The 16,563-nt window shown below is 34.2% G+C and overlaps 3 protein-coding genes across 7 annotated transcripts; 2 read left to right on the top strand and 1 right to left on the bottom strand.

The window, feature by feature from the left end:
- Window positions 1-1,445: 1,445 nt before the first annotated feature.
- On the top strand, window positions 1,446-6,038 carry LOC145037501 (protein NLP9-like). 5 transcript variants are annotated; one of them, XM_078986183.1, is made up of 7 exons: window positions 1,446-1,653; window positions 1,821-1,923; window positions 2,014-3,061; window positions 3,279-3,323; window positions 3,810-4,577; window positions 4,671-4,794; window positions 4,894-6,038. In XM_078986183.1, the coding sequence occupies exons 3-7, from the start codon at window positions 2,159-2,161 to the stop codon at window positions 5,727-5,729; spliced, it is 2,676 nt and encodes an 891-aa protein (XP_078842309.1). In that variant the 5' UTR covers window positions 1,446-1,653; window positions 1,821-1,923; window positions 2,014-2,158; the 3' UTR covers window positions 5,730-6,038. The 5 variants fall into 5 exon arrangements, with proteins under 5 accessions (XP_078842309.1, XP_078842306.1, XP_078842308.1 ...); XM_078986180.1 differs by having other exon boundaries at window positions 1,446-1,719; XM_078986182.1 differs by having other exon boundaries at window positions 1,821-3,061.
- Window positions 6,039-7,386: 1,348 nt separating this feature from the next.
- On the top strand, window positions 7,387-9,981 carry LOC145037500 (pentatricopeptide (PPR) repeat protein). The gene is made up of 3 exons (XM_078986178.1): window positions 7,387-7,525; window positions 7,593-8,211; window positions 8,298-9,981. The coding sequence occupies exons 2-3, from the start codon at window positions 7,610-7,612 to the stop codon at window positions 9,703-9,705; spliced, it is 2,010 nt and encodes a 669-aa protein (XP_078842304.1). The 5' UTR covers window positions 7,387-7,525; window positions 7,593-7,609; the 3' UTR covers window positions 9,706-9,981.
- A 3,792-nt stretch (window positions 9,982-13,773) lies between these two features.
- LOC145037499 (uncharacterized) lies at window positions 13,774-15,941 on the bottom strand. Its single transcript, XM_078986177.1, has one exon. It carries the CDS (start codon window positions 15,839-15,841, stop codon window positions 13,949-13,951), a length of 1,893 nt encoding a protein of 630 aa, XP_078842303.1. The 5' UTR covers window positions 15,842-15,941; the 3' UTR covers window positions 13,774-13,948.
- Window positions 15,942-16,563: the final 622 nt, after the last annotated feature.

The raw sequence follows: 16,563 nt of genomic DNA, 5'->3' as shown, positions 1-16,563 counted from the left end.
CCGACCCACATACCAATGGAACCAGGAAATAAATTATCAAAGGCCGAAGATGAACCCAAAATCGACCCGACACAATATCGAAAGGTGGTAGGATGTCTTAGATATCTCTTGCAAACAAGACCAGATATGGCATATGTGGTTGGAGTTGTTAGCTGATACATGCAAAGTCCAAGAGAGTCACATGGTGGTGCAATCAAACACATTCTAAGGTACTTACGAGGAACATCGTGATACGAAATTAAGTACGAGAGGATGGGACAAAAGCGGCTTATTGGTTATAGTGATAGTAGTCACAATGTTGACCCGGATGACGGAAGAAGCACAACCGATCACATTTTCTACTATGAGTCATCACCAATTACATGGTGTTCACAAAAGCAAGATACTGTTGCTTTATCATCTTGCGAGGCGGAGTTCATGGCAGCCACAACGAGTGCATGTCAAGCAATATGGCTTCAAGATTTGCTTGGAGAAATCATGAACAAAACACAAGAGAAAGTGATTCTTAGAGTTGATAACAAGTCGGCTATCGAACTAACGAAGAATCCCGTTTTTCATGGAAGGAGTAAACACATTCACACGAGGTTTCACTTCATTCGTAATTGTGTTGAAAAGGAACAAGTGGAGGTGGAATACATTCCCTGTGAATAACAAAGGGCAGAGATTCTTACGAAACCATTAGCTCGAACCAAGTTCAAGGAGATGCGGAGCTTGATCGGGGTTGAAGAATTCTCTAGAAAGACTTAGAGATTCGGGGGTGATTGTTGGAATCCTAAGTCACGTAGGACCTTGGAGACCAAACAATCAATAATATGGCAAGTTGGCCATGTTTCCTAATTCTAATCTAATAGCAAGTCGGTTATTAGATCTTATATAAACACTGTCATAGCCGTGTTAGGGCATAAGATAGCAATTGTAAACAATTGAGTTTTGAGCAAGTTTCTCATTAATCAAAGAGCTATTTTGATTAAAACTGTTTTTGCAATTCACTTTCTTTTCTTTAGGAATAAGGAATCACAAGGCAGTATCGAAAGATAGTACGGTATTTCACAAGAAACATATATTGGCTGTCATTAGCATGAGATCGAACACACTCAACATCTGTTTTCTATCTAACAGATATGTTCAACTTGACTTCCATATCCTTGATGATTTTTGCTAAAAAGAGCACAACCCAATGTTTTTTAAGATTTACGAAGATATCATTATTAGTGAAACCACTATCTCCGTTAATGAGTTACCATCCTGAGTTTAGCATAAAGACAGGATGCCTAGCTTTTGTCGATTCAATATCGAACCCACTCGCCCATGCCTAATAGTTCCAAGTTTCAACTTTCTATGCTTGCTCGATAATAATCAGATTTTGAACTTTTAGTTTTTCCCAAAAATAAAACCAATGATTACAACCGTTTGTGTTTGTGGTGTAAATTGTAAAAGGGCAACACAACAAAGCCTGCTTCCTTTTATAGGCGGTAGTAAAATAGTTTTCTGTTGTTCTGACGTGCACATTCTATTTTTGGAATGAGTCCACCTCATTTCTCAATTCCCGTAGCCATTTCAGAGCAATCCTCTTTCTCTCGGAGTCTGGGGTTCGCATAGTTTCGAGGTTTTCAACTCGCTTCTTTGTCAACTTCCTTTGGTCGGTAATGGTCGGTAATTTTGCAAGCTATAAGCACCAGATATCGATTCAATTTTACAGTTTAGGGTTCCTTAGTTTTGGTATTTTTTTGCTTGCCAACTATTAAAATTCAATTTCCTTAATAGTTAAACTACTATTTCATTGATTGGTTGTATGTTTGGTCATTTCTTGGATTCTTCAGCCAGTAAAAGTCATGAATCTGAGATTGGATTTGTGTTATTGATATGAACATCTGTGGCTTTCCGCAATTCGCAGCTGGAAGAGGCCAATTTGTTCCATCCCAGGTTTGTTTTGTACTTATTCCCCTTTAAATATCTTCAGAAATCACTTGGCTTCTGCACCGATTAGTATTTGATTTTCGTCTGCCGTGTTAGCTTCGTTGAATTTGAGTCTCCGACACATATTACGACTTGGTGACATCGAGATAAAAAAAACTCTGGGATCGTATTATCGTTGAGTCTTGCAAGACTGAAACTAGCAGATGTAGGAATTCTAGTTTCGCTGTGAAAAATTTTCAAAATGGAATTCCCTTCCCCACCAAAAGATAAGCCGATGGGTTTCTGGGCTTCTCCGAGACCTCAGATGGAGAATCCTGCGTCTATGGATGGTTTCACAAGGCCAGACGACCCATTCAACAGCTTCTCTGAGCTCATGAACTTTGATACTTACGCTGGGTGGTGTACAAGTCCTTCAGCAGCTGATCAGATGTTAGCATCTTTTGCCCTATCAGCCGGCTATGCACCCTATGATTACACAAACTTCACAGAACAAGTCAAATCCGGTTTTCTCCCAACTGATGGAGAAATTAATGGTGGAGAAAGAGTATCCTTTCCTACCCCAGACACCCAGTTCACCATACCTGTGAATTCATCTGATGAAAATGGAAATGGAAGTTCTTGTCAACAGAAAAACATTCAAGCAAATGGAAATGGTATCATCCATAGGTCACCAGGTGGTCGACCCCTTGCTGAAAAGATGCTGAAAGCATTGTCTTTGTTCAAAGATTCATCTGGAGCAGGGATCTTGGCTCAAGTTTGGGTTCCAATTATGGAAGGTGATAAGTATATATTAAGCACTTGTGAACAGCCTTATTTGCTTGATCAGATGCTGGCTGGATATCGAGAAGTTTCCAGAGGCTTCACGTTTTCAGCTGAAGTGAAACCTGGTGGCTTTTTAGGGCTTCCAGGTAGGGTTTTCAGCTCAAAAGTTCCTGAGTGGACTTCAAATGTTTCTCACTATAATAAAGGTGAATACTTGCGAAAAGATCATGCACTTAGTCATGAAGTCCGAGGATCTATTGCTCTACCTATTTTTGAAGATGACTCCTATGATACATCTTGTTGTGCTGTTCTTGAACTTGTTACAATGAAAGAGAAGGCTGATTTCAGTGTAGAGATGGATCATGTTTCACGTGCTCTTGAGGTAAACTTTTTGTTACTCATAGAAAGAATATGTTTGCAGTTACTATTTCTTTTGTTTCTTTAGTGCAGTTACTCTAATCCTTTGGTAAACCAACTGTGTTATTAATCTTTTCTTGTAAAAGATCATGCACGTAGTCTTGATTTCTTGTTTTCTGCAGAGTTTGTGAATCTATACTGTTGTAAAATTATAACCTCTGTTTTTTTTTAAATCTTTGCAGAGTGTGAACCTGAAAAGTGTTGCACCTCCTCGACTATATAAGCAGGTATTTGATGAATAGGCTGGATTTTATATTCTGGATAGATTTTATTACAAGGTTAAATAGATTTCCTTTGTATATATAATGTCAAATTGTTTAAATTATCCCAATGTAGTATTTCTTACGAAACCCAACTAAACCCTTCTTGAGCACAATTCAAATCTGGATAATTTTCTATGAAATGTTTTCTTTCTTTCTTGAGATAATTAATGAACTCGAATCCATGTTTTTATATTATTTTTCCCTGATATCAGATCCGGGAAAGCCAGAAAACTTTCTTTCTTAAACAGTCAAAAAAGTATAAATGACCATTTTACCCTTGTGTTTCTTTTGCATGTAGTCCACTATGCTGCTTAGTTCCATATACTATGTTGCATTATAGGATCAAGTTGAATGTGAAATGTTGATAAACTCACATAGTTCCATAGGAGCAAATGACCAATTTACCCTTATGTTAAGTCTTGATTTTTTCTTGGATCATCATTTTTGCAGTGCCTCTCAAAAAACCAAATGGCTGCACTATCCGAAATAACCGATGTTCTTCGAGCAGTATGCCATGCACACAGACTACCCGTTGCTCTAACATGGATCCCATGTAGCTACAACGAAAAACTCCATGACGAAACCATAAAAGTACGTGTCGGAGGGCGAAAACGTAATTTCAATTCATCAGAAAAACCAATCCTCTGCATCCAAACCGACGCCTGTTACGTCAACGAACGAGAAATGCAAGGCTTCATTCAAGCATGCAGTGAACATCACCTTGAAGAAGGACAAGGAATTGCCGGAAAAGCCCTTCAATCAAATCACCCTTTTTTCTACCCTGATGTGAAAGACTACGATATTCGCCAATACCCACTTGTCCAACATGCAAGAAAATTTGGCCTAAATGCTGCTGTTGCAATTAGACTCAGGAGTACTTACACTGGTGATGATGATTATATCTTGGAGTTTTTTCTTCCTGTTAACATGAAAGGCTCAACAGAACAACAACTTTTGTTGAATAATTTATCCGGGACTATGCAGAGGATTTGTAGGAGTTTGAGGACAGTTTCGGAAAATGAATTGTCAGGGGTAGGTGGGGGTGGGGTAGATGCTGGGTTTCAGATGGGGGTAGATGAAAGCTCATTGCCACTTGAGGTATCAAGAAGCTCTTCTGAGAAGAAATATGTTGAGGGGAGTTTGATTCCTGCTGATCAAGTTTCTGTTAATGCCACTGAATCTGTTGATGTTAGGATTGGACCTCGTCCACCCGATCAGGTAATATTACTTTTTTAATTATATATATATATATATATATATATATATATATATATATATATATGTTGACTTAAATGTTGTGTTGACTTGTAGATGGTTGGTGGATCAAGGAGACAATCAGAGAAAAAGCGAAGTACAGCAGAGAAGAATGTTAGTTTAAGTGTTCTACAACAATACTTTTCTGGGAGCCTTAAGGATGCTGCTAAAGCAATTGGAGGTAATAATAATAATAATAATAATAATAATAATAATAATAATAATAATAATAATAATAATAATATTTAAACAACAATGAAAATCGGTTTTTGTTTTGTAGTTTGTCCTACTACACTGAAAAGGATATGCAGACAACACGGGATTTCCCGATGGCCATCGCGAAAAATAAATAAAGTAAACCGTTCGTTAAAAAAAATACAAACGGTTCTCGACTCAGTACAAGGAGTGGAAGGCGGGTTAAAATTCGACCCAACAACCGGTGGACTCGTACCCGCAAACCCGGTCAACCCGGTCAACCAAGACACGCAAAAATCAGTCAAAGTTGAAGATGAATCATACACGATAGTCAACAAGTCAACTTCCATCCCGATCGTGACAAACTCTATAAACAGTTTGAAAACTCCATGGACGTTTTCGAAACCGGATCAAAGCTCGGGGTGTGATGACATGGACACGTGTGATGACATGGAAAAATCCAACCAATCAACTTCTTCCAGCATGACGGATTCGTCAAATGGGTCGATGATGAATGGAAGTTCATCGAGTTCTCCGATTTTTAAATCACCGAAAAACGAAATGTTGTTTGGAGATGAAGGGAATAATAATAATAATAGTAATAATAATAATAAGATGATAACTGTAAAGGCTACATATAAAGAAGATACAGTTAGGTTTAAGTATGATCCTTTGTCTGGATGGTTTCAGCTGTATGAAGAAGTTGGGAAAAGGTTTAAGATAGAAAGAGGGACTTTTCAGCTTAAGTATAAAGATGATGAAGAGGAATGGGTTTTGTTGGTTTGTGAATCGGATTGGATCGAGTGTTTGGAGATTTTGGAGTTTCTTGGGACTCGAAATGTTAAGTTTCTTGTGAGAGATGCTACTTTTGGGATGGGCAGTTCGGGCGGGAGTAACTGTTTCTTGATGGGCAGTTGTTGAGATCCGGGCAGTTTATGGTGTTTCTTTTTTTTTTTTTTTAATTAAAAAATAAAATGGTTATTCTCATGGTTTTTCATTGCTTCCTGTTTGAAGGGCCAAATGGACTTTGGGTTTTTTGGTGTTGAGAAGTCGGGAAGCTTAAGGTTTTTAGTTAAATTTGAATAATCATGTGTAATTGTAATTTGTAATGGTGTTGTTGTAACATGTTACATGTATAGGTATGGAGAAGGTGATAGGAGTAGTTGGGAGTTTTTTTTTGCTTTATGTTGAATAGTTTTATATAAGCAATAGTTAAACCATACTTTTTAAGTGAAACTTCTTTTATTCTGGATTATAAGCACTTATGGCTGAACCATTGTGGGCTTTTATTTCTTATGTCAGCTTATACTGTTATTTATGGAAAGTCTCTTTATCATTAGGTGGATGGTGGATATACAACTTCCTATATCTGTTTAATATGATTCATACATGATTTGAGCATTGTTGTTCATACCTCACTGACAATCTCTCATATATATACTTAGATGAAAGATAAACGAAGCAATAAATATGAATTTTCATATTGAAAACCATAAATCCTTTATTTATATTAGATCAAACTTCTTCATGTAGATGAATGCAATATGAACTTCAAATTTTGGTCAAAGAGTTTATTCTTGAATCTCTTTGGCAAAACCACACATAGCCGAAAGCTGGAAGTTAGAAGCCATAACTCTTAAGTGCTGTTTGTTTTTTCGAAGTGAAAATTCATGAAGTCTGCAGACCACCTCTGCAATCCTCTGTAGCAGAAGAGGTGGAACAAACGACTGCAGCCTATAATAAGAAGCATATTTGTTTTTTAACATCTGCAGACTGCTGCAGTAAACTAAAATTTAAATAAACTGAACATAGTTCTCAACACTGAAATTTAATAATTCTAATCTTAAAACATTGAAATAATAATAACAAGAACATGTAAAAAAACAAAAATATATAACTTTTTTTTAAAAAAAAACATAAAAAAATGTAAAAAAAAAACTAGTAGTTTTATTCTAGAAAAAAAAAAGCTAATTTTAAAAAACATTAAAAAAGAAAATAACAAAAAAATTAAGAAAGTATTGCAAACGTTGTCTACAAAGTTTGTAAAAAATTACACACGTTAAAAAAGATGTAACTGAAACTGAAAATATTATTAATAAAACGGTAAAAAAAATAAAAAAAAAACCAAGTTAAAAAAAATCGTGAAAATTATATAAATAAATTGTATCACATCCGTAAATAAAATTTAAGAAAATTAAAGTTTAAAAAAAAAAGTTATACAAACATTCTTAAAACACACTTAGAAAAAATGAAAGCTGGAGAGGTTAGAAGAGGCAAATCAAGTGCTGCGCCACGCAACACACGCGCAGAGGTTTTGTATTATGAAGTCTTCCAAAAAACAAATTGCTGCGAGAGGAAAAGTGTTGCGCATGTGTTGCGCCGCACAACAATAAGTGGTTTGAAGATGTTTTTATAGAAAAACAAACAACACCTTAGTTGTGTGAGAGTGTTCGGAAAAAATAGTCTGAGAGTGTTCGGAAAAAGTAGTTCTACATTTGTAAGATGGGGAAAATAATATAAAATATAAAAGATAAAAGCTCCTATAAATTGAAACTGCCTTTTGATTTGAAACTTTTTTTAAGCTCGTAAATCAAATCGATTTTTATTTTTATTTTTATTTTTATTTGAGCTTTTTAAGCTAAAAGCTATCCAAGACAAACAGCCTCCAAGATGTTGTTCGCTTTGAAGATCTCTACTACATTCCTTCAATCTTTGAGGTACAATTTGCAACTTCAAAGTCATTAAAAATACCTATTTTTAGGATTTAACCAATGTTTCTTGTAGAGTTGGTATGTTGATGCATGGACAAGTTATACCTTCAAAAGCTCACCAATGTCGGTTTAAACTCCATCAAGCGCCTTTATTCTACTACCACAAGAACCATTAAATATCCTCCATCAAAACCACCTCCAGAAAAATTTCTACACCTTTGTTCAAAAGGTCGAATCACTGAAGCATTCAAGACCTTCAGTTCCGAAGTATATTCTGATCCATCTCTCGTTTCTCACCTCCTCAAATCATGCATACAACTGAACTCACTCTCACTTGTTCAACAACTCCATTCGTTGATAATCACGTCCGGGTGTTCTTCAACCAGGTTCGTCACCAACCACCTCCTCAATACTTACCTGAAGTTCGGTCAATCACAGACTGCCCACTCATTGTTCGACGTAATGCCCAAGAAAAACATCATGTCGTATAACATATTGATTGGAGGGTTTGTGCAAAGTGGCGACTTGGATACAGCACGCAAAGTGTTCGATGAAATGCCCGAAAGAAATATCGCGACATGGAATGCCTTGATTGCAGGTTTCACCGATTTTGAATGTAATGAGGAAGCTTTGAGACTTCTCTCGGAGATGCACGTTTTGGGGTTTTATCCCGATGAATTTACTCTTGGCAGGTGAGATCAATAATCAATTCTTGGTTTCTTTTCCACCTTTTTGAAAAGTTTATGCCTTTCTTACATCTAGAACTCATCAATGGCAGTGTTCTTCGTGGATGTGCTGGCTTAAAAAGCTTAACTTCTGGCCAACAGGTTCATGCCTATGCAGTTAAAACAGGAGCCCAAGTTAATGTGATTGTAGGGAGTTCACTTGCTCACATGTATATCAAATCTGGAAGTTTATCAGAAGGAGAAAAGGTGATAAAATCCATGCCCTTTCATACTGTAGTTGCTTTTAACACACTTATCACAGGAAGAGTTCAAAGTGGATCTTCAGAAGAAGCTTTAAATCAATACTACATAATGAAAATGTCAGGATTTAAACCAGATAAAATCACATTCGTAAGCATACTAAGTTCATGTTCCCAGTTAGCAACACTTGGTCAAGGTCAACAGATTCACGCAGAGTCAATAAAATCCGGTGCCACGTCATCAGTTTCTGTCCTTAGTTCCTTAGTTAGCATGTATTCAAGATGTGGGTGTATTCAAGATTCTCTAAAAGCATTTTCAGAAACAAAAATCCCAGATACTGTACTTTGGAGTTCAATGATTGCAGCTTATGGGTTTCATGGAATGGGAAAAAAGGCGCTTGATTTATTTAATTTAATGGAAAAAGAAAAATTAGAACCGAATAATGTCACGTTTTTGAGTTTACTCTATGCTTGTAGTCATTGTGGATTGAAAGACAAAGGGATTGAAATTTTCCATTTGATGAAAGAAAAGTACAAATTAGAGCCTCAATTAGAACACTACACTTGTTTAGTTGATCTCCTAGGGCGATTTGGTCATTTAGAAGAAGCGGAAAATGTCATTAGAACTATGCCCATGAAGGCGGATTCGATTATATGGAAAACCCTTTTGTCCGCGTGTAGAATTTATAAAAACGCTGACATGGCAAAAAGAATCGGTCAAGAAGTCATTAAAGTCAACCCTAATGACTCAGCATCATACATCCTACTTTCCAACATACAAGCATCCGCTAAAAAATGGGAAAACGTGTCGGATTTTAGAAAGGAGATGAGAGATAGAGGGGTAAAAAAGGAACCCGGTGTAAGTTGGTTTGAGATGAAAAACGAGGTTCATCAATTTTGTATGAGTGATAAATCCCATAAAGATTCGAAAAAAATCGATCTTTATTTGAAAAAACTTACTTTAAAGATGAAGTTATTAGGGTATAAACCGGATATGGGGTCCGTTTTGCATGATATGGATCTTGAGGAAAAGGAAGATGATTTGGTTCATCATAGTGAGAAATTGGCAATTGCTTTTGCTTTAATGAATACACCGGATTGTGTTCCGATTAGGGTTATGAAGAATTTACGGGTGTGTAATGATTGTCATGTTGCTATTAAGTATATATCGGCAATTAAAAAAAGGGAGATTATTGTTCGTGATGCTAGTAGGTTTCATCATTTTAAAGAAGGTGAATGTTCTTGTGGAGATTATTGGTAATTTAACAAGAGGTTATTTTATTGTTATGTTTTGTGATATGAAGTTTTAATGGACCTAAAGAAATGAGGACAATACTTAATTCGGGGAGATATAGAGTATTGTTTATGTTTGACTTAATAGTTAATACATACAAAATGTCTTAATATGTTAAGTGGAAGAGAGGTGGCATGAACCTCTTTCAGACACTATTTTTTACCATATCGCCTTTTGCCTTGAATCCTCCCCTTCTTTTATCTTCTTCTATGCTATAGGTTCAAATCCTTATATTGTAAAATTATATATTTTATATTGTAAGATTCTTTTCTATATATTCCTTTTGTTCATTAAAATTACAATCGCAACATATGCTTTTATTTATAGTTTATGAAAGTGGTTCACTGTTAGGTTGCATTTGTTACATGGAAGTTGATTGTATTGTACTCATGGGACTTGGACAAGCTCTTTAGAGTTGTTTTAGATGATGAAGATAAGGTGGGTCTTTACATTCAAAACACGCTATAAAGATATATATATTCAGAATTTTATATGAAATAGTAGAATTAAAAATAGTCAAACAATCATCAAGAAACATCTTTGGTATTAATGTTATAGTGTAAGCTATAAAAAAATGGAAATCTTATTATTTAGTTTAGAGGAAACTAGATTATGACCTTACGTGGGGAAATGTATAAAAAAACATATAAAATCATAAAAAGTCGACACAATAAAAAAATAAGATAAAGTAACATAAAGAGACTTCGCGTTATTGATTATACTGAATGTCTAAAAAATAAAATAAGATGTCAGATTATCTGTAATTGTTGAAGTACCTTCTGGTAGACAACATATTTTTGATTTATTAGTTGGACGATCTTCATCGTCACATATAAGTACATATAAGTACCTTTAAGTCTTTTTTTACTTGTCATGTGAGAAACAACTAAATATAACCGACCATGAGTGAAGACGAGTCTACACAAATACAATCCAATATTTGATAATGACTGTCATTGACTCTCTTTAATGGTCATAGCAAAAAAATAAATATGGGGAATTGCCTCCGCTAAAAATGGAAGGGGATTTTTTTATCAGACGGAGTTAACTTCATGCGAGGTATATAAGTAGTCTCATTGAAGAATCTATCAGCTATAATCCATGCCTCAATGACATGTTTTCCAAGCCTAACAATTTGTAACCCAGTACCATTGAATAGACCTTTGGTTTGGTCGATATTTACGAGGCAACATAATTGGAACACCTATTTTTAGTGTAAGTTTATGATTGAGAATTTCATGTCTTAAAAGCATTCAACACATCTGGAGAGTAAATTGATTCCTCAAAACAATCTGTTGACTCTATTTCACATAAAGAACTTGAAGTCAGATAAGTTTTTCCTTCATCTTTCATCAATCCTAACATATAGTTGTTGATAACATCGACCTCTTCATTTGTTGGGACCAAAATAACTTTATCTTGAAAATATGATGGATCATCAAGATGGTTTTTAAAAGATTGATAAATGGTCAATACAATTGAATGAATATGATCACATGTATTAGTGAATATTTGTCTCATCCCATCTAATAATGATAATGTAAATTGCCACACACTAATTGGTTCCGGGTAATGCTATTTTGGATCATAGTTTGATGATTTTAGCACTCGGATATGATTTGCTTATACATATAAACATGGATACCCTCCATCGTTATAAGAACCTAATCATAATTCATACATTGGGTAAACTTTTAAAAACATCCATTTCTATAATTGTTTTTAGCATAGGGACCATTTATGTACTCTTTTCAGCCACAAGATCAGTGACAATGTATATTCTATGTTGCTATTATTTGTAAATTAGATAATAAACCAAATATATTTGTTTTAAAGATCTTGATTAGGGCCATAAATCCCTGTGTCATTCCACCAAAACACACACATGTAATTGATATAAAGCACAAATCATGGCAAGAATGTTGATTCATTTTATGGATTCATCTTTGGTGTTGATGTATCATATTTAAAGAAAACCAAAGGTTTTCTTATATATAATTCCAAAAAATAGTTTATATTGACATTTATATATTGTATAGATGGTGAAAACCTTTTAAGCTCAATGCTATAATTAGATAGTGTTTCTAAATTGTGTTGCATTAATAAGAAAAATGATATACAAACATGATATACTTATATAGTTTGATTAACTGTTATATATTTTGATTACATGATCAATTGACCGCATAAAGGTGCAAGGTGAGATTTTGAAGTGCCTTGTTGCACGTATTATATATTTTGAGTGCACAAAACAAATGTATATGGTTTTACAAGATTACCCTTCACCTATACAGTAAAGTTTACATATACCAACACAATCCATAAAACAATAACAATTATATCTTTTTTATTTTATCATGTCTATTATTTACTTTTATACATACATAAAACATTATATCGAGACCATAAAACTTTATATTCATATGTTTTGTTCTAAATATGGAAATAAAATAGTTTTAGTCACTTGTTATGTAGTTAATAATTAATATAATTCTTTTTGCTATTATACATACATAATAAATAAAACAATGACCATTACATACTCAATGTCATATTTTCTTCTTTTAATAAGACTATTTTTTAGACACACAACATAACGTAAAAGTGACCATAAAATACTTATAGTTACACTATTTTCATTTAATCAATAATAAAAGAAAGCATGACATGGACACACGAACAATTCATGTCACCATATCTATTACCTTTTGGCTACATAATATTTTTCATATGAAAAAGTGTGACTGTATGTCATTTTTCCATAGTGAAAGGGGGTAGTCTTTGATTTCTGAAATTTAATCATCAGATGTGAGGAATGCCTTCATTGTTCTTGTTTATTGGTTTAATAATGAACTAGGCGAGGATGGAAGTGGTGGTGTCGAAACAGGTAGGTGGTGAACAAAAGGGGTGGATATGGATGGTAAGGAAGTCCGGAAGTGTGTATTATGTTTAATAAGGGAAAATTGCACAAAAAACAAAGTTTTCAGAAAAGCTTGATTTTGACACTGTGTTTTTCTTTCACTTAAGTCACTACATTTTATTTAATTTCTCAATTTTGATACCAAAAAAGTAGTGTCACCAAAAAAAATATCACATCATCATCTTATGCCAACATCACGTCATCAAAGACCGACACGTCAGTTGACAACTAGGTTGACCATTCAAATTGTCAACATTGAAACCAATGAGAAAATATAGTGCCAAACTTACTATTTTTTAAAAAACTTGGTGTTTTAATTATAAAGAAAAATAACACAATGTTAAAATCGAATTTTGTATAAACTTAGTATGTTTTATGCAATTAACCATTTATTTAATTCTTATGATTGTAATGACATATGGTAATTTAAAATGAAAATGGGATGGATCATTGTTTAATCATGTTTGATTATCATAAATGGTTAATTGAAAAGTATATAGTAACATTGAAGATGACCAAAACAAAACCATTTTTAATTAAGCCTATAATGGTTAATCAAACAACTAAAACATAAAAATCATATTGTTTATAAGTTAAAACAACTAAAACATAAAAATCATATTGTTTATAGTGGAAACAAGAAGCTAGAAAATGACCAAATAAGACCATTTCGTAACCATGTTCCAACATAAACCCATTGTTGAAGTTAATGACATAATATAAAGACAACATTTCCTACCCATTCTCCTAGTAAAGATGAATCTTGATACATTTGAATTCAATATCCAATATATGTGTTGCCATGACTAATTTGTTTTTTTTTTTTTTTTTTGGTTCTCAATACCTTCGGATTGTAAAAAACTTTCTATCACTTGGACCAAATTTTTATGCAAAGAATTAAATACGTTTGAAACTAAGTGTAAATGACCAACACCAATAGTTTTAATTATCTTGAACACCAAATGCCTATTGTGTCCTGACCTTATGGTTCTAGTAGTTAAAGGATTGAATTATAATCAAAAGTTCAAATCTATAGACTTTTCATTTCAAGAGACGGTAGATAACACTAAGTAAGTATTGAGTAGATATTAAAAAGTTACATAAACAGTCTGCATATTTTAATGTGAAGTACATAGGATGAAAAAAGTAAATAGACAACACTTAAGAACAAGCCAAAATAAAGGTGAGGTCGATATTAGTAAACAAAAATAACTAAACATAACTAAACGATAACAAACTTGCAGACCAAAGATGGCCTAAACCATACCTTTTTGAAAAGCAAGATGACATCTACACTGTAAAACAAGGATCATCCAATCCTTCCTTTGGCACAAGCTTACCAATCAACTTAAGCAAAGAAAAATCTAAACAACTAGTTTTTATATAATGAAGTAACATTTCTATAGTTGAAGCATCAATTGAGAAACCTCTTGCTTCCATTTCCTTTAAAAGCATCTCTACAGTATCATATTGTTTGTTCTTTAGAACTCCTTGGAGAAGAACGTTGTAAGTCACATTGTCTGGTGAGCAACCACTATCTTCCATTTTAAATAACAACTCTTTTGCTTCTCCCACAAGACCCTCCCGAAAAAAACTACTGATCATCACAGTGTATGACCAAACATTAGGTTGCAAACCTTTAAAAGTTAGTTCATTAAAAAGGTTCCTTGCAATATCAAACTTCCCACTTTTACTTGCACCATCAATGAGTATATTGTATACAAAAATATCCGAATTTAGCTTATTGTCACCCATCAAATGAAACAACGATAATGCTTCATCCACTTGTTTGTTGTTGCATAGACCCTTCAAGACAATTGTGTAAGTGCTTTCATTTGGCATCAGTTTGTTTTTTCGCATCTCATGAAACAGATCATGTGCAACTTTACAACGTCTAGCTCGAAACAATCCCTGTATCATGATACTGTAAGTGATCACATTTGGTTTCATACCTTTTTTAGTTATTTCATGAAACAAATGCATGGCCTCTTCTATCTTCAATTTCTTACAATACCCATTCAATAAATTATTATATGTGACAATATTAGGAACCAGACCTCGAGACCCCATCAAATCAAAAGCTTCATTTGCTTTGCTCATTTCACCTTGCAAACAGTACCCATCTATGATTGAATTGTAAGTCACAACATTAGGATACTCCCATCTCTCTATCATTAAGCTGATAATACAATTTGCATCCTCCACCTTACCTTCCTTGCAAAGTGCATCAACTAATGTATTATAGAGCTTAACATCTAGGGAGATCCTTTCGTCCTCCATTTCTTTGAGCAATTTAGAGATCTCATCCCAACGAGATAAGTTACAAAGGCCATGAATCAAAGAGGTGTAAGTGACAACATCAGGTAATATGCCTTTGTGGAAGACCATTTCTTTGAAGAGGTTTAAAGCATCATCTACCATTTTGTCCTTGCAAAGGCTATCAATGATGGTGTTATATGTGACCACATTAGGTTTACAACCCTTTTCATCCATTAGTTTAAGCAAAGCAATGGCTGTATCATTGTTACCAGATTTGCAAAGTCCTTTAATCATAATGCTGTACATAATTGCATTAGGTTCACAAAGTGCTTCTTTGATCAGCTTCTTGAATAACCTTTCGGCTTTGATAACTCTATCTTCTAGGACAAGTCCATTTAAGAGGGTGCTAAAGGTGCAGACATTTGGTAATATATTGTGTTTGAAGCCATAGCCTAAGACTGCAAATCCTTCATTTGTGCAGTGCATTTGGCAGCAGCACTTGATCACAATGCTAATAGTGTAGGCATTTACAGGAACACCAAGGGCATTCATTCGTTTAAAAAGCTCAACCGAACAAGAATACTGTTTCATTTTGGTAACAGCTTGCAATAATTCGGTAAATTTGAAAACTGCGGGAAGAGGTTTCCTCTTAGTCATTTCATCGAACAGTTGGAGGGCATCATCAAGGTTAGTAATCTTCTCACCTATAGACCGAGAATGATTAACTGGTGTTTGACGATTACGAGAAGATGTTGAAAGAAACCGAGCTGAAATCGTTTTGGGGGGTAAATATTCCGTTGCCAAAGATGTATCTTTGAACTTGTTGAGGGGATGAGAGACGACAGAAGAAACAACGTGTTTTGGTTTCGCTGGAAGCCCCAAAACAATCTTCAAATACGAGCTTCGACTACTTGGATTCACCATTAAAAGGGACTGGCCTACAACGAAGAACGGAAGAGCTCGTGTTATTGACCTCGTTTTGTTTTAGACTGGTTTTGTTTTATCAGGCTAAACTGGGTAAAAAAAAAAACTGGTTGCGTGTATCTTTTAGGAATCTTAATTTTGTAAAAAAAAAACCTGCAGGGGTGTTTTTGACTTTTTGTCCATAACGGTCTACCTGTATAATATGTAGGCGTTATTTTTTAAAGATATTATATTTCCAGAATGTCCTGTTTAATATAATTTGTACATAATCACTGACTTTTTATACGAAACATTTTTAAAATAATGATTTTGAGTTCATGTTCATCATCAGTTGGATTTGGTTAATATCCGAAGATATGGAAACTATTTCGTAATACTCCAATGTCCCGTTCAATATGCACCTGATCTCAATCATATCAAACATTTATAAAGCAACCATCATCAATTGGATACATATATTAATTAATATCTTAATATAGGGAAAGTTATCTCATCATAGTTAAAGTCATAATCAGTGACCTTTTATACGAAACATTGTTAAAGTCATATTATACGTAAATGGTCATTGGATTTTGTTGACCTTCACACTTTTGGTCTATTTTTTATTTTTTATAAAAAACTTTGTCATTTTAAAAGAATCGATTTTAAGGTGGTTTTTTATCTTCTAAACGTTATGGACGAATCCCCAGACAACTTATTAGTTAAAGTTTGAAGAACAACAA

The sequence above is a fragment of the Lactuca saligna genome, chromosome 3 (assembly GCF_052625555.1).
Source record: "Lactuca saligna cultivar CGN05327 chromosome 3, ASM5262555v1, whole genome shotgun sequence".
Lineage (NCBI taxonomy): Eukaryota > Viridiplantae > Streptophyta > Magnoliopsida > Asterales > Asteraceae > Lactuca > Lactuca saligna.
The sequence above is the reverse complement of the archived record's forward strand: the minus strand, read 5'-3'. Positions and strand labels throughout refer to the sequence as shown.

Excerpts from the sequence above, each read along its gene's own strand:
- LOC145037500 (XM_078986178.1), top strand. The coding sequence starts at position 7,610 with ATGGACAAGTTATACCTTCAAAAGCTCACCAATGTCGGTTTAAACTCC. Across the intron at positions 8,212-8,297 it reads GATGAATTTACTCTTGGCAG|TGTTCTTCGTGGATGTGCTG; the intron begins GTGAGATCAATA and ends CATCAATGGCAG.
- LOC145037501 (XM_078986183.1), top strand. The coding sequence starts at position 2,159 with ATGGAATTCCCTTCCCCACCAAAAGATAAGCCGATGGGTTTCTGGGCT. Across the intron at positions 3,062-3,278 it reads ATGTTTCACGTGCTCTTGAG|AGTGTGAACCTGAAAAGTGT; the intron begins GTAAACTTTTTG and ends AAATCTTTGCAG. Across the intron at positions 4,795-4,893 it reads TGCTGCTAAAGCAATTGGAG|TTTGTCCTACTACACTGAAA; the intron begins GTAATAATAATA and ends TTTGTTTTGTAG.
- LOC145037499 (XM_078986177.1), bottom strand. The coding sequence starts at position 15,841 with ATGGTGAATCCAAGTAGTCGAAGCTCGTATTTGAAGATTGTTTTGGGG.